This window comes from Paroedura picta, chromosome 11, assembly GCF_049243985.1.
Source record: "Paroedura picta isolate Pp20150507F chromosome 11, Ppicta_v3.0, whole genome shotgun sequence".
Lineage (NCBI taxonomy): Eukaryota > Metazoa > Chordata > Lepidosauria > Squamata > Gekkonidae > Paroedura > Paroedura picta.
The window spans coordinates 66,959,409-66,977,198 of NC_135379.1; the positions used below are offsets into that span (position 1 = coordinate 66,959,409).

Genomic DNA, 17,790 nt, shown 5'->3' on the forward strand with positions numbered 1-17,790 from the left:
CAGGATGCTGTTTCTGTTGGCTGCAGAGGAGAGGACATGCAGTAATGGGTTTAAACTTCAAGTACAACGATATAGGCTAAATATCAGGAAAAAATTTTTCACAGTCAGAGTAGTTCAGCAGTAGAATAGGCTGCCTAAGGAGGTGGTGAACTCCCCCTCACTGGTAGTCTTCAAGCAAAGGTTGGATACACACTTTTCTTGGATGCTTTAGGATGGTTTTCGCTGATTCTGCATTGAGCAGGGTGTTGGACTAGATGGCCTGTATGGCCCCTTCCAACTCTATGATTCTATGATTCTGTGACTTCGATCTGTTGGTCCTAATTATTGCCTTTAAGGCTGTCTTGTTCTAACATCATCAAGATGCCACCTATCTCTGTTATGGGACCCATTTGTTGTATAAGTTGGGGGGGGGTTGATTGAAAGTTTCACTGGAAGACTTAAAAGAAGCTTGACAGTCCCTTTCTAAGAGAAGAAGTCACTGTACTTGGTAGGTCAGCTCGATTTGTTCAGGAGGGGATGGATATGAAATAATAGAATTGATTATATATACTTGGTTGCTCTTATAGGACATTGCTGGGTGAAGGTTGCACACAGAAGGGTAAATGAGGTTTCCTCCATGCCATGTGGGTGAAAAAGTAGCTTTGGCGAGGATCCATTTTATGAGAGAACCACTGGCAAGAGGTTGTGGCAACAAGCAAATGGCTGGAGATGTGTACAGGTCTGGGTTAGCTTGCAAGTTGATCTTCTTCCCCCCCTCGCGACTAAAATGGCAGAGGAAGAGGCAGTAAAGGCATCCAGGGCATCTGAGGGTACGCAGGGTCAGAGACAACACAGGCTGGGCAGTGAATCTTCATAGAGCAGGAACAGCAAACATCAGTAGTTCACCAGCAGGCAGGCTGGGGCAGAAAATGCAGAGCAGCAGGTCATGACCACAGGAACACATCCACAGTAAATGCAGGCAGAGCGTTGCTGTCATCTTTGACCAGGTCAGGCCTGGAGGTTGGCGAGCAGGAACAGCATGCAGGCAGGACCATCAGGAATTGGTTGTGATGCACAAGCCTGGAGCCTCCTTAGGGCAGACTTGGCAGACGTGGGTTGCAAGAATATTTGAGTGGCCCAGAGCATCAACAGCACAGTGGAGCTGAAGAGCTCAAAGGGGAGACACCCAATTGAGAGAGAAGGATGAAGCTAGACAAAAGTTGAATGGAGAAGTGTGTGCAGCTGCAAAGAGTGATGCTGCAAAGTCTGCTGAGGCTGGGCTCAAGGAGGCACCCAGCCTGATGGATATACAGATTAGGGAAAATCAAATGAAAGATTGGAGCAGAGGGGTGCCCCCATAAGTGACTGTCAAAAAGATCCACTGTGGTGGGTGCCCACCATGACCTTACAGAGACTGAAAATAGAATTTAAGAGAAGCTAGATGCCATCTCAAGGGAGGGAGAGGGAGATTAGAGCACAATTATAAGACAAGGGAAGGAGGTTGCCAAACTCCTGGTGAGTTTGGGAATTTGAGAGAAAACTGATATTTTCCAGAAATACGAAAACACTGCAGGAGCTCTAAGAAGCCTATTTGGATGAACAGAGAACTTCAAGAGGAACTAAGAAAGAAAAGGGAAATGTTCAGGAAATGGAGGGAAGGACAGAGCTCTAAAGAAGAGTACCTACAGGTTACTAGGCACTGTAGATCAATCATCAGAAAGGCCAAAGCTGAGAGTGAGCTAAGATTGGCCAGGGAAGCCCATTGGAACAAGAAAAGATTTTTCAGTTACGTGAGGAGCAAACGTAAAGTAAAGGAGGCAATAGGCCCGCTGTTGGGTGCGGATGGACAAACTCTAACGGAAGATGCAGAGAAAGCAGAAAGGCTTAGTGCCTATTTTACATCTGTTTTTTCCCACAGGTCAAAGTGTTTAGGCACATCTAGAGATGGCTGTAGCCAAAGGATAGTGTCTGGGTGGCAGGTTAACATGGATAGAGAGGTGGTCGAGAGGCATTTAGCTGCACTGGATGAGTTCAAATCCCCTGGTCCAGATGAAATGCACCCGAGAGTACTCAAAGAACTTTCCAGAGAACTTGCACAGCCCTTGTCCATCATCTTCGGAACCTCTTTAAGGACTGGAGATGTCCCGGAGGACTGGAAAAGAGCAAACGTTATTCCGATCTTCAAAAAAGGGAGGAAGGATGACCCGGGAAACTACAGACCAGTGAGTCTGACCTCTGTTGTGGGGAAGATAATGGAGCAGATATTAAAGGGAGCGATCTGCAAACATCTGGAGGACAATTTGGTGATCCAAGGAAGTCAGCATGGATTTGTCTCCAACAGGTCCTGCCAGACCAACCTAGTTTCCTTTTTTGACCAAGTAACAGGTTTGCTGGATCGGGGAAATTTGGTTGATGTCATTTACTTGGATTTTAGTAAAGCTTTTGACAAGGTTCCCCATGATGTTCTGATGGATAAGTTGAAGGACTGCAATCTGGATTTTCAGATCGTTAGGTGGATAGGGAATTGGTTAGAGAACCGCACTCAAAGAGTTGTTGTCAATGGTGTTTCATCAGACTGGAGAGAGGTGAGTAGCGGGGTACCTCAGGGTTCGGTGCTCGGCCCGGTACTTTTTAACATATTTATTAATGATCTAGATGAGGGAGTGGAGGGACTACTCATCAAGTTTGCAGATGACACCAAATTGGGAGGACTGGCAAATACTCCGGAAGATAGAGACAGAGTTCAACGAGATCTGAACACAATGGAAAAATGGGCAAATGAGAACAAGATGCAATTTAATAAAGATAAGTGTAAAGTTCTGCATCTGGGTCAGAAAAATGAAAAGCATGCCTACTGGATGGGGGATACGCTTCTAGGTAGCACTGTGTGTGAACGAGACCTTGGGGTACTTGTGGATTTTAAACTAAACATGAGCAGGCAGTGTGATGCAGCGGTAAAAAAGGCAAATGCCATTTTGGGCTGTATCAACAGAGGCATCACCTCAAAATCACAAGATGTCATAGTCCCATTGTATACGGCACTGGTCAGACCACACCTGGAGTACTGTGTGCAGTTCTGGAGGCCTCACTTCAAGAAGGACATCGATAAAATTGAAAGGGTACAGAGGAGAGCGACCAAGATGATCTGGGGCCAAGGGACCAAGCCCTATGAAGATAGGTTGAGGGACTTGGGAATGTTCAGCCTGGAGAAAAGGAGGTTGAGAGGGGACATGATAGCCCTCTTTAAGTATTTGAAAGGTTGTCACTTGGAGGAGGGCAGGATGCTGTTTCTGCTGGCTGCAGAGGAAAGGACACGCAGTAATGGGTTTAAACTTCAAGTACAACGATATAGGCTAGATATCAGGAAAAAGTTTTTCTCAGTCAGAGTCGTTCAGCAGTGGAATAGGCTGCCTAAGGAGGTGGTGAGCGCCCCCTCACTGGAAGTCTTCAAGCAAAGGTTGGATACACACTTTTCTTGGATGCTTTAGGATGCTTAGGGCTAATCCTGCGTTGAGCAGGGGGTTGGACTAGATGGCCTGTATGGCCCCTTCCAACTCTATGATTCTATGATTCTATGATTCTATGATTCTATGATATATTAGTATGGATGACTGAAGGATGCTTTATACAAATACATACACAAGAGGAGAGAAAGTCCTGTAAGAAGATAGTTTTGGAGGCTAGATCTACTGGACATGTGCCTTCTGCACTGTTGTGTAAAAAGAAGCATTCAGAAAAATAATCAAAAAGCCAAAGTTAAAAGTTCCTGCAAACATGTTGCAAATGGTCTGTGAATAGATTAGCAACTCAAATACATATTTATATACGAGGGGGAAAAAGAAGAATTGCTAGATAGAATCTGGTTAGTTGCTTTCCAGTTAATAAGCACAAAGAGAAATAGAAACTCTGATATGCAGTAGGTTAAAAGCATAAGGAGCAAACATACTACAGATTTTTCTCTATAAGGAACATAAGATAACTCAAAACACACAAAGAAAGCTTCAGAAACCAAAACTGGGATTGTGATCTCTTCCTTGCTATAAAGAGCAGAAGAGAGGACTCCTAATTAAAAGAGGACTCAAAAACATGGCAAAATAATTTTTCAAAATATTGTAGATTGACATTAAAAGAATTTGGAAATAAAAGTTACATCTCTTGGAGTACTGCTGAGGATCGGAGTGAGAAGGAATGAATGAGGAGAACATGAAGATGAAGCGAGAGTCCCTTTACACAACAGTGGGGCAAAAGAACTGTGTTCATAAGGAGGAAAGACTGTTCCTCTGTACATGCACAGAGTGCCTTTTCGTAGAAGTCAGGCTGAGTGGAAGTCTGAGTACCCAAATGAAAGGTCTGTATGAAGCTGTTTAAACATATTCAAAACAAAACAAAATTGCAAAAACAGAGTTTTAAACAAAATGGTCTTATGAAAAAAGAAAGAAGTGTTAACTGGCAATTAAAATTTGAAATAGGAAGTAAAAATGTCAGAGGGAAGGAAAAGCTATGGAGGGAATGCCTTTTCCCAAAGAGAAAATATTTCAAATACTAAAAAGAGGCCAAAATTGTCTTAAAATAAAAACTAAAACAAAACATATCTTAGAACAGAACTATTTTACTGTACTCTTCCCCCTCTTAGATTCTCTCAGGTCTTTAAAGAAACAAAACTTCTTCCTTTCCTGATTTGGGAAGAAAGAATACTTTCAGTACTGTTAAGGTTCCTTTGTTATATAGATTAGTTGCTGGGATGGGGGAGAGCAAGGCATGAGTCATGGGGCTGAGTGCCTAGGAAGGCAGTTAGGCAAAGAGTCTGCTTTAAGAATGCAAAATAGTGGCTGTTTCAGTGTGACTGCAACTATAGCTGGAGGCTCTACCAATTGCAGCCAAATTTAAAATTTGAAAACTTAAAAGTAAAAATGGAAGCACACATGTTGAACCATTATTTTTCCTGTATAAATTAACTCAGTGGCACTGGAACTATTTTTGGAAGTTGAGATATTAAGCTGATTATTGGAAATCTGTTAACTTTGCTTGCAACATTTACTGGGAGGAGGGAAGCTAAGAGAAAATTGAAAAAGAATGTTGTCCTTGCAAGAAATTCTTCCCGGTTAAAATAATTGTTGTCAACTTGGATTTTGGAACTCTGTACAGGTTCAGAGGCAGGGTTTCCTTCCTGATTCTGAGATTGGGGAACTGAGAACATTTCCTCTTCTTTAAAGACAAGAGGAGAAGCTGGGTTACTGGATCTGCTGTATTTTCTTTTCAATTTATTATCTGTGTGGCTTTGGAAATTCAGGACATTTTGCAAATGGGTTTTTACATTTAAAAGTTCACCCTGGAATTCTTTGGGGCTTTACGCACCGGGATCTTTGTAGCAAGTTGGTCACTGAATGAAAAATCGCCATTTAAAATAGTGGAATTCGTTGTTATGCATACCTGCCTTTGTAGTGGAATCCAGTTGCGTTTTGTAGCGTTTCCCACAGGCTTCCGGTCTCGGCAGAAAAGGAAGCGCTATTGCCAAGCTCGTCCCGCCCCTGGCCGTCAAGCAGCCAATGGGCAGCCGTTAGCATGCTCCCAAACAGCCCCTTTCCCTTTAAGAAAGGTTTTTTAAAAAAAAAAACAGACCCATTGCAACGAATCTGTGTTAATTCGTTGCAACGGAGAGACCCATCCAGCTGCCTAGTGTGTTTGAGCTGTCGTTTGATCGTTGCCACGCTCCCTCCGAGTGAAACCCCCCCCCCTCTCACGGGCCCGATTTTCGGCTGAATGAATGTGTAAAAAATAAAGGGAAAATACATCAGCAAACGGGCTTCTCTGTTCTTTGTGCTTAGTGACTGAAGGGGAGGGACTGAAGCCGGGGAAGCCTCTAAACTGAAAGAGGCTCACTGGTGCGTTTATCCCCGCTCGCTCGGAGAAAAAAAAAATGGCGATCGCTTCGCCGGAAGATCAGAGAAGAGAGCCAGGGGGAGGGACTTTGTAGAAACCGCAACAATGTTAACGCACAGGTCTTTTTCGCTAGTGTTGCAGATTGGTTGCAGGAGTGTATCGCTTTCCGGAGGGTGAATCCACTAATGGGGATTTCCCTGAAAGCGCTACAAGGAAGCGCTTTTTGCAGATTGGTTTCAGGTGTGTGGCAGATTGTCGACGACGTTGTGCATAACAGCAAATCAGTAGCGTTTTCAATTGGCAACTATTGTGCTATTTTGAAGGCGTGCAAAAAGCCCCTTTGTTTTTCTTATCAAGATCCTTAATTTCCAAATCTTGTTTCTGGGTAAGAAATTTAAATTTCTCTATTTCCTTCTGCCAGTACTTAGAGGGTTCTGAAGAAATTTCCATGGGGCTAATTTTCTGTAGCTAACATCTGTCTCTGTTCCTTTTCTCTCTAATGGCCTTTACAAAACCACACATGAGTACAGATGTGGGTTGGTCATGATACTGAGACATGTCTGCTCCTGTATTTCTAAGTTCCTGCCATAGAAAAGTCCTGTTACTAATTCTTCTATTGCGATGCTGATGGGCAGAATTTCTAGTCTGGAAGTATTTAGTTTTGAGATTATTTGGGGGGAAATTATTGGAAGGGAAACCATTTTGTGGCTTACTCCTTTCTCCTGGCTTTTGTTTGCTCCAGCCATTAGGTGGCTGCAGGGAGCGATTGTCTCTATTCCTACTAGAATTGGGGTGATTCTGATTAAAGCGGTTCTCCCTCTTGATCCTGTACTGAGAGTGGAGACCACTGTTTGCCTGAATGTTTAAATTTTTGGAGTCCTGGTTAGTGGGAAATTCAAGAGTACCTGATTCTCTAAGCTGGCCTGCAATGGGGGAGCTGTTTCTGGATTTCCTGCCTCTCAGTTCTGTCTGCAGGGGTTGTAACTAGAGCTGGGTGGAAGGGAGCTGAATTTTCCCCTTGGGGTTCTATGAACATTTTGGGGATTATTGCTTCTGGCAGAGGCTTAGAAGGTAGAAGGGGAAGAGTCTCTGGATGAATTGTGGCAACTAGAGCCCTCTGGAGCTCTAACTGCTTTTCAAGTTGCTGCATTTTTCTATGGCATGCCTCATGGCTTACTTGAGCATGCTGAACCTTAGCCTGGGAATGTAAATACTGGGCAGCATGTTGTGTTTGGGTGAGCTGGTGACTTAGGTCTCCAACCTTTTCTTCTGCTACTTGAGCTCTGTAAGTGGCGGCTTCTAATTGTTCTTCCATGTTTTGGAGCTCTCATGCAAGTCTGACCTTGTCAGCCCGGATATCTTCTTTCTCACCTTAGAGCAGGGTGATCTGGGCCTGGAACTGGGCATTTTCAGCCTTTAAGGTGGCATTCTTGACACTGCTGTCTTTTACTTGGTCAGCAGCCCCAGTCAGAGCTACAAATAGACCCCAACTAGCATATACATTTTTCTTGGAATGCCCCAGTTTCTTTTAGCATTGCCAATGGGTCAGAACCTGAAAAGGAATCTTGCTTCCATGGGTTTTCCCCTTGTTTAATAATCCATTTTGTTAATTTGTCCAGGTGATCATTGGACTTAAGCTTCTTTGAGAGGTTTACCTACCAGCATGAGAAGTTCCAGCTCTTCCTTTTTATTGCCCATGCTTCGGGCGCTAGTATAAAGACATCTGAATCCTTTTACTTTTGGTTCCCTATGAGCTGGCCTTGCCGGTTGGGCTGCCTCCGATCGTTTTCCTTTCATACACTCCCTATGTTGATCGTCTCCTTCCCCTAGTGGCTTTAGTTTAAAGCTCTCCTGATGAATCTCCCCAGGTTCCTGCCAAACACATTCTTCCCCAGCTTCAATAAGTGCAGTCCATCAGGTGCTAGTAGGCCTTCCTCAAGAAAGCCTATCCCATGGTCCCAGAAACCTTGACTGATAGGCGATTGTTCAATCTTGCTGGAATACCTGAAGAGCTGAGAGGCTGAATTTTATCTCACCATAAGTCTCAGCGCTTATTGAAAGAGAAAGGATTCCAAAACTCCTTCCGTGTTGAAACAAGGCAAATTGGATCACTATCGGCCTGGCTGCAGTGCGGTGCCACTCATGAAGCTGCAGATAAAGAATGTTTCCTTGGCTGACTGTAAAGACTGAAGGCTTTTAAGATTTGGGGGCTTTCCGCACAAGGATCAATGTTGCCAAATATTTTCAGAATGTAGAAACGCTATATTAAATAGTGGAATTTCATAATTCTGCATATCTTTAATTTTAGTGGAATATTGAAGCCCCAGTAGCATTGTATTCATTCCCCACAGGTTTCCGGTCTCGCTATAATCGCAACAAAGGAAGCGAGATTTTTCTATGCTTCTTCCGCCCCTGACCATCAATCAAATGGAACAGCCAATGGGCTGTTGTGCTCATGTTCCCGAAAAGCCCCTTTCCATGCATTCTTACTTGGAAGGAAATCCCATTGAACTTTGGTTCTTTGCTTCCAGACAACAGCAGGAGCAAAGGCGCTCCTTCTGAAGCTCGCATGCCGGAATGCTTTGCAATTCTCCTCCTGCAGAAAGCTAGCTAATTGGCGGCTCCTAGCTACCCTGGTCTCTAGCTGCAGGGAAAAGGTTTGTATGGGTGGCTCCCCCTGAATTTTGGGGAGGGGTAGAGACGCTTTCCAACTGGCCTGGAGAGAAAGTCACCTCTCCCTTTCATGTGGGTGTAGGGGCTTAATGAGGTATTATTGGCCAAGTGACCCCGTTCTCCCTTGCCCGGCACAAAGACCTCCAGCTACCCCGTGCCCACATGTCCCGCATCTGTGAAAGCGAGAAAACATTTCCCTCCCAGGCCTGTTAGCAATTCCAGCGACAGGCGAGCACGAGGCCGAGCCGGAACTTACTTGCGAGTAATCGCGCAAAGAAAACCAAAACGCAAACAATCCCTTCCCCCCACCTCCCCAAAAATGTAATTTCATCCTATAGTCTAAGCCAATGTGATTGTTCTTCTGCGGGAAGCAGCGTCTCCTCGGAGTCAGATGGGCTTACTCCCGTGTAATGGTGCTGCAGGCCTGACGGCCTTCCTGCCAAAGAGTAAGAGGTGTCACTCGGAGAACCAGACGGGTAGCAAGCTAGGCCAGTCTACTCAGAAGTAAATTCCGCGCCCTGCAGGGGAGCTTCCCCTCCCCGTTAACCCCACGGGGGTGGGGGAGGGGGGGAGCACTGTTAATTGCCGGCCAGGGGGGTCTATGCCTCTCTTCTGCAGAAGGGGCACCAGGGCAGGGGGGGGGGTTAATTTCGGCGCCAAAACCCGGTCCCAAAGACCGCTGCGAGCAGATCCCTCGCACTCCCTGCGTATGTCCGCCTGGTTGAGCAGGCTTGACTTGAGGCTGCCCGTTTAGAAATGCCTCGATCTGGAGGTTGGCTTTGGAGTTGAGCCGTTGACTGTGGCGTTGCCGCCGCCGGGATCCAAAGTCAGTCCGTGGAAAGCCGCTCAAATTCGTTCAGACTGAACAGCCAATGGGCTGTTGTGTTCGTGCTCCCGAAAAGCCCCTTTCCCTTTAAGAACTCTTTTTTAAAAACGCAAACACACCAGTTGCAACGAATCTGTGTTCATTCATTGTCTCAGAAAGACCTTTTTTGCTGGCGTAGGAGCTGGCGCCTAATCGTTTGGCGCCTTCAAGTTAAAAACCCCCCATGGGCACGATTTGTGGCCGAAATTACGGGCAGTGTCGAGCCGGGGGCTGTATTGTGCTTGGAAACTTTAAAGACACTTGCAGAAGGGAGCTGTGTTTTACTGTGTTAATTACTTCTGTGGAGGGACTTTAGCCGGAGAAGCCTCTGAGAAGCCTCGCTGGTTCGTTGGGTGAAAAAATGGTGATCGCTTCTCCGGAAGTTTGGGGGTGAGGGTGGGGGAGGGACAATCTTTCTACCTCTACATTGAGAACGCACGTGTCTTTCGCTGATATGTTGCAGCTTGTGCTCAGAAGTTTAGTGGTTTTTTCTGGGAGAATCCACTTTTCCCGATTTCCCGAAAAGCGCTATAACGAAGCAGATTGTGTGTGACTTCATGAGGAACGTTGAATTAGTAGCGTTTACCAAAGGTAAGACTTCTGCTACATTAAAGTTGTGGAGAATGGCCCTTGGTTTCTCCCAAAGCTCCCTAAAGGTAATTAACCAGGGTATGTTTGTGTGTGTGTAAGTTTCTATACACATTAGCAAACATCTGGAGGACAATTTGGTGATCCAAGGAAGTCAGCATGGATTTGTCTCCAACAGGTCCTGTCAGACCAACCTGGTTTCCTTGTTTGACCAAGTAACAGGTTTGCAAATGCTGGCAGGGGCTCATGGGAATTGTAGTACATGGACATCTGGAGGACCACAGGTTGACTACCCCTGATCTAGATCATTAATAAATATGTTAAAAAGTACCGGACCGAACACCGAGCCCTGAGGTACCCCGCTACTCATTACCCATTTTCACTATGCTGTATGTAAATTTACTCTTGCACTTTGCCTATGAGCATGAACTAATAACGTCCACTCCTCGACATTGTATCTGAGGAAGTGTGCATGCACAAGAAAGCTCATCCCTTGAATTAAACTTTGTACATTCATCATGGCCATGTAAAAGGCATTAGCACAAATGACCTCTGGATTTGTTCACGTGGGGCCTATGGAACATACCAGTTTGGGGAATGTTATTCCCGACCAGAAAGGCACATGCTGCCCTTGGCCCAGCTCCCTGCAGTCTGCCACTGAGGCTTGGGAGAGTTACTCACCATTCTTGCAGATGGGACAGCACTGATCTGGTTCGTACACGGGGTCCACACAGTCAGTTTGCGGACAAGCAGACACGGTGCACACCACTTCGCCATTGGCTTCACAGCGGCATTTCTCACACGGGGAAACCTGAAACAAACCAACTGGGGTTTAGCCCAATTCCACGGGTGGTTTTTCACAGGCATCTCCTGTAGCCCAGCTTGAAATCCTTAGTTCTGTGTATTCAGGTGACCGCATGCGATTCTGGGCACGTGAGCCTTAGAGTCAGTCAAATGTTAACATCAAGACTGCGGAGACTGAAGCCGAAGAGTGTGACTTGCCCCAAGTCTAGGGCCTAATGAAGCCACACCAGAACCCTTCCTCAGCAAAAACTCTTTCCCCATATTGTACTTAAAGCTGAAAGGTTAAGTGCTTTAAATGAGCACTGATTTCCCTGGGGAGAGAGCAGTGTATGTAATTTCACTGAGGCATGGTGGTGTGGCCAGAATGGAAAACTGGTACCCTTTTGTCCTGAAGCTCAGTGAACGCTCTTGGGTCACCATCTGCCAACTTGGCCTGCCTTACAAAGTTCCTGTAAGAAGGAAATTGGAACACAAGATAAAAATCTATTACAATAGGACAAGGCTTGACTGATTCTAGGTACGGATTACGATGGGGCCTAAGCACCTTCTGTGTCCTCTTTTTCTTGCTGCCTGAGGATGGAGGAAGCACACAGAGAGCTGATATAGTCCTCCACATGAGATGCACCAGTGGAGTCCCCTAGCCGTTCTGCCCCCCACCCACCCAAGGAAATTTCCCTATTTTTTTTCTGCTTGAAAAATTGAGTAATTTGTGTAAACACAAATAAAAAAGGAACACTGAAAAGTTTCAAGTGAAGGTTTTAATCATTCAAGATACATAGAAGGAAAAAGTCTCAGATCTTTTCCATACAACATTTGGGAAATGTTAGGGAACACTGAAAAAATTGGGCAAAGGCAGAGTAGGGTACAGTGGTTTGCAACTCTCTCTTGCTTTAGTACCAGGAATATTTGCAATTTTGCTAATAGACATGAAAAAGCAAGTGTAAATACTTACACTCAGAATCCTGCCCAAGTCTATTCAATGAGGTTTAATCCCAGTAAAATGTTCTTAGGATGTCACTGTACAGCGTTTAAACCTATATTACATAAATACATTGCAACACTTATACTTGTATATGCTAGGGTGAAAATAACGCATTTTATGGTGTTAAAACAGCAAAACAGGTTTAAGTCTGATAAAAAATTTTGCATATATGATATTCCCCCTCCCCCAAGTATATGCCACCCCCCCAATTCCCAAAAAGACAATTTCTGCTCCAACAGTCTCAAGATTTCTGGGGAATTTATACCTCTGCCTTGGAGCATAATCAAACTCCTCAGTCATGCTATTCAGTGGCCTTTTGCCTTGGGCAATACTAACTGCCAAGAGAGCTGTACAAATTAACAGATTTCTGTTTGGTTCTCTATACGCACACAAGGAGGCCAAACACAATGTTATGTATAAAATAAAGCCTACACTCCAGGACAAAGTTAGGTGTGCTGAATTTTGGCCTAACGGCACAGTTTCCAAAAGCCAGGTGGTAAATTTCTTTTCAAAAATTATGCGGAAGCTTAATCTGGAAGAATGTACTTGTTGTTAAGTGCGAAGTCATATCCGACCACCATGGACAATGATCCTCCAGGCCTTCCTGTCCTCTACCGTTCCCCGGAGTCCATTTAAGTTTGCACCTACTGCTTCAGTGATTCCATCCAGCCACCTCATTCTCTGTCGTCCCCTTCTTCTTTTGCCCTCGATCGCTCCCAGCATTAGGCTCTTCTCCAGGGAGTCCTTCCTTCTCATGAGGTGGCCAAAGTATTTGAGTTTCCTCTTCAGGATCTGGCCTTCTAAGGAGCAGTCAGGGCTGATCTCCTCTAGGACTGACCGGTTTGTTCGCCTTGCAGTCCAAGGGACTCGCAAGAGTCTTCTCCAGCATCAGAGTTCAAAAGCCTCAATTCTTTGACGCTCAGCCTTCCTTATGGTCCAACTTTCACAGCCACACATTGCAATTGGGAATACCATAGCCTTGACTAAATGTACTTTTGTTGGCAGGGTGATGTCTCTGCTTTTTAGGATGCTGCCTAGATTTCCCATAGCTTTCCTGCCCAGGAGCAAGCGTCTTTTAATTTCTTTGCTGCAGTCCTCATCTGCAGTGGAAGAATGTACAATTGGAGTCAAAATTGGAGGTCGTAACATCAATAATCTCCGCTGTGCAGATGAATCGGAGTGTGATCTGAAGACCTTGATAAAGAGACTAAAAGAGGAAAGTAAAAAGATGGGACTGTACCTAAATATCAAAAAGACCAAGATCATGACAACTACTGGCAGTAGCACCAAAGTCACAATTGACAATGACAACATTGTTTGTATAATTAGAGATGGACCTTTGAGAATAGGGTTCACATATTGGAACATACTGAGGGCCATTCCACACATGGGGAAAAATGGCCTTATGCCAGCGCTATGGCGTAACGCTATTAAAATTGCCATTTCATAGCTCCTGGGTTTCTCATTTCCCTCTGCTGTCTTCTCACACTTCTAATCACTTTGCAGGCCTGCTTGAAATGGCGTGCTCCACATATTTCCTTCGCATGTGGCTAGTTGCTCTTCTTCATTTGTGTTACATATTTTGGGAGATATACTTTATGTGATTCTCCAAGTGGTGCTTTAAAATGGAGGATGTTGCTTAAGGTTTACTGCTGGGATGCTGGATGTTGACAACGTCATGCAAAATGCAAAAAAAAAAAAAAAAAAAAAAAAAACTGGTGTCAGCGAAAGGTAAGCGTTTCACAATATGTTCCGGGTGCGGAATGGCCCCGAGTCCTCCCTATTCTCTATTTATTTTCCTAACAGAAGCTTATCTTTATAAGAATATACAAGAAATAAAAGTGGTTTTTTCATGTATGGCAATATGGTAAACTATCAGAGAAGCCCATTTTGAAAATGAGCTGGGGGGTGGGACTCCACCCCCTCCATAGCTGTCTTAGCTGGCAGGAGGTTGGCAAGAGCCGTAGAGCCACTGTGGAGTACAATCCCACATGAAAAATAAGCTAATTTAGATCAAGAGACAGCATTAGGGGACAGCAGACCAAACTTCCAAGAGTTCCAGCAGCAGCATCTTTGTGAAGTCCCCGTCTCAACCTCCTTGCCTGTGTGAATAATATTCTGCCACTTTTCCAAAGGATCAAGATTGCTCTTGAAGATTTTGTACTGGAGCTATGGCAGAAATAGCCACCTATTCTCCAACAGCTGCACTGGTTACCAATTGAGTTCCAGATTAAGTTTAAAGTATTAGTTATAACCTTCAAGGCTTTACATGGTCTGGGACTTGAGGGACCACTTTTCCACAGATGCTCCCCCTCTAGAGCACTCTGTTCAGCAAATTCCAAACTGCTAACGGTCCCTGGCCCTAAAGAGGTGCTCCTGGTCTCAGCCAGAGCCCTGGATCCAGCCCAGTGGAATGAGCCGCTGACGGAAACGCAATCCCTCATGGAATGTCCAGAGTTCTGGATGGCATGCAAGATTAAGGTAACCAGATTTTAAGATTGGTAAAGAGGGACACTATTGAGGGTGGTTGCCAACCTCCAGGTGTAGCCTGGAGTTCTGGAATCACCACTCAAGCCTGCACAGCTTGGTACAGAACAAGCACCAAATGTTCATGCAATCGCAATCTTTGATTTTTCAGGTTTCTGTGAAATGCAGTGTTCTAATCTGAATTTAATCATGCAAAGCCAGATTTCCATTCTGAAATGAAGATAACATATATTTCTTTATCATATAGCACTAAGAGCCACGTGAATGTTTAGCATCTACATTTATAGATAAAACTGGCAAGCTAAACACTAATATAGTTCATAGTGCTATATGATAAAGAAATATATGCTATCTTCATTTCAGAATGGAAAACTGGCTTTACATGATTAAATTCAGATTAGAAAATTGATTCAGGAACGCAAAAATAGTATTGTAATATATATATATATTTTATTTACAGAAGAAGAAGAATTGGTTCTTATATGCCACTTTTCTCTACCAGGAGGTGAGGCTGAGAGAGCCCTGATAGTCTAGTGCGGTCAGAACAGCTTTATCAGTGCCCTGGCGAGCCCAAAGTCACCCACCTGGTTGCATGTGAGGGGGAAAGTAATCAAACCCAACTAGCCAGATTAGAAGTCCATACTCCTAACCACTACACCAAGCTTGCTCTCACAGTAGTGTAATATAGCCAAGAGATCTTAAGATTGTCTGGCTGCCAGGCAAATGACATTTGGAGGTGGTTTGCCATTGCCTGCCCCCACTTCACAAACCTGATATTCCTTGGAGGTCACCATTCCAAATGCTAGCCAGGGTTGACCTCAGCTTCTGAGAACTGAAGCACTGTGTTTGCCTGCGGTGTCCATAGAATCATAGAATCATAGAGTTGGAAGGGGCCATACAGGCCATCTAGTCCAACCCCCTGCTCAACGCAGGATTAGCCCTAAGCATCCTAAAGCATCCAAGAAAAGTGTGTATCCAACCTTTGCTTGAAGACTGCCAGTGAGGGGGAGCTCACCACCTCCTTAGGCAGCCTATTCCACTGCTGAACTACTCTGACTGAGAAAAACTTTTTCCTGATATCTAGCCTATATCGTTGTACTTGAAGTTTAAACCCATTACTGCGTGTCCTTTCCTCTGCAGATTGGGTTCTGCCAAAAAAATAGTCAGACTATTGGTCAGAGTGACCAGATACTTATTCCAGTGGTATGTTTTACCTTGAGATATTTCTGGTCTCAAGCCCAATGTTTCCCCTCGGGTCATTATGCTTCCGTTGACATTGGAGTGCTGCAGACCTTTCCAAAGTCTTGTTGACTCTGTGGCAACTCTCCTAATTTGGGAGTAGAGGTTTTGAATGAAGGGTGGAGGAGCATGGGGGGAAAACTATTCTGACTCTGCTCAAAGCATCCTGTCCTGTTACTCAAGCCTTGCCTGTGTAGATACTGCAATAATATCCCAGGAGATTCAGGCTCCCTTCGTTCTTTCTGCTCCAGACCCTCTTTAGCTCTTCTCATTTCCTCTCTGGGTGTTTCTCGACTTCTCCTCTTCCCTTCCCTCTATGCAGGGCTTTCCCACCTCAAACTCTTCTTACTTTCCTGCCTATGCCTTCCCTAATTAAAATAACAAAGTTAGAGTTCAGTGGCACCTTTAAGACCAGAAGTTTTATTCAAGGTATGAGTCAGACCTTTGTTGGTCTTAAAGGTGCCACTGGATTCTAAATTTGTTCTGCTGCTTTAGACCAACACCAGCTACCAACTTGAATATACCTTCTCTAATTGGTTCTTGGTGCCCTGTCCCTCTCTGTGATCCCTGTGGCTCAGCCAATAGGAGGCAGGTTGGGAATACCTTCTGCCTGATTGCTGAGACATCACCACTACACCAAGCTGCCTCTCAAGCCTCATAACTATGGACAGCCAATGGAATGACTGACTGCAGCATGGGCCACATGCATGCTCTGTCCAACTCTTGATATAGACGGAGCTATGGCACATTGTATCTGACAAAAACCACCACACTCTACTGGCTTGCCCTTTGTGGACATTAACATTGATTAGGAAACCATCTGGAGCACACACACATTTGCCAAGAACAAGGAAATGGCCATTTTGGGCCCTACCGGGAGGTTGGCACAATGGCACAAAGGCGAGAAGCACGGCTCGCTCGCCAGTTCACCCTCCCTGGCTGGGCTGAGGCAGCGGCGCAAGGGACAGGGCTGGAGCCGCCTTCGCAGAGGGGGAGCAGGGCAGCCCCACGCAGCCAATCCGGGCCAGCTCATCCCTCCCTCGGCCTGCAGCAACCACGTCGGCCGGCCGGGGGCAAGGAGGCTGCTCGGGTGGAGGAGGCGGCGGCACGTTTCCCCCAAGGAAACTGAGGTGGGCGGGAAGGCTGCTTTTCCCCCTGTCCTGAGGTAGCGTCTTACTCCTCGCCGCCATGGCTGAGGCGAGCGCGGTTGGGCTTCCCCTCAAGGCGGGGCCAGGGCAGGACCGTGACATGCTCAGGGTGGAGGGAAGTGGGCCACCGCTGCCTCCTTTCCCCTCAGCGGCTCTGGGGGAAGCCAAAGCCGCCGGGCGCTGCGAGGATGCAGAGCAGGAGCCCATGTCCACGTGCAGCACGAGGAACGCCTGGCCTGGTTGAAGAGTCCGTGCCTTTCGTGTGGCGGCCCAGTGGCCCAGAAAGCCCCTCCACAATTCTTCTTCTTCTTCTCACCGCTCCCCCGGCTCACACGCCTCCCAGCCTGGCTGAGACAGAGAGGCTCACCGCTTCGCATGCCTTCCTCGCTGCATGTGCTCGTGCTGCCATCCCTCGCACGGGCAGAACATGCTGGGGCGGCGCCTGGCGAAGGCGGGGCGGCCAGGGCTGGGTGCATGGCGGGACTCTCACAGAAGGACATTTTGGAAATAAGTGTGACCGTCCCGCAACAGTCGGAACGCCTGGCCAACTGATGCAAGATGTCAGTCTTTCACCAGGCATTGGGTTGAGTTCCAGGGTTGCAGCTCTAACATCTAAATGCCCCTCCTCCTGTGTCCTCTGCCTTTGGGGTTATTGTCCAATTGAAAGCCCCACATCTTGAGGAAAGCCATATAGTAGGTCTTTATAGTTGGCAGGCCAGCATTGTTAGGCGGTTTATGGGACAGAGTTATTACAATAAGAATTTTAGTATTGCTTTAGCCTAAAGCTTGGTTTATTTGAATCTGTATTCAACATGTTTTATACCCTGATGTAAGCCACCCTACGACCATTTTTGGAGACAAGTGGCCTAAAAATCACATAATGAGTAAGTACAGTATTTGCTGGCGTATAAGACTACTTTTCCCCCTGAAAAACATGCCTCCAAGTGGGGGGGTTGTCCTATACGCCGGGTGCCCTTCAGTTGGGATAGACAGAGCTGCCCACAGTGGCCTTCCGATGCCCGCCAGGTGCCCACAGTGGCCTCCCGGTGCCCGCCCACCTCATTCTACATGCCATCCAGTATCGCGTGGTATCCAGCATGGCCATGGTGGGTCATCAGCGAGGCTGCAGCGAGCATCAGCAGCAA

General features: G+C 46.0%; 1 protein-coding gene across 4 annotated transcripts in view; it reads right to left on the reverse strand.

The window, feature by feature from the left end:
* VWC2 (von Willebrand factor C domain containing 2) overlaps window positions 1–17,790 on the reverse strand; it is a 97,247-nt gene that overhangs the window by 48,104 nt on the left and 31,353 nt on the right. For 3 of the 4 annotated variants that reach the window (XM_077303050.1, XM_077303051.1, XM_077303052.1), the window contains exon 3: window positions 10,667–10,796. In XM_077303050.1, the coding sequence (XP_077159165.1) occupies window positions 10,667–10,796 (130 nt within the window). Of the gene's footprint in view, window positions 1–10,666; window positions 10,797–12,001; window positions 12,979–17,790 lie in introns of those variants that run through there. The other variant, XM_077303053.1, reaches the window with a different exon arrangement.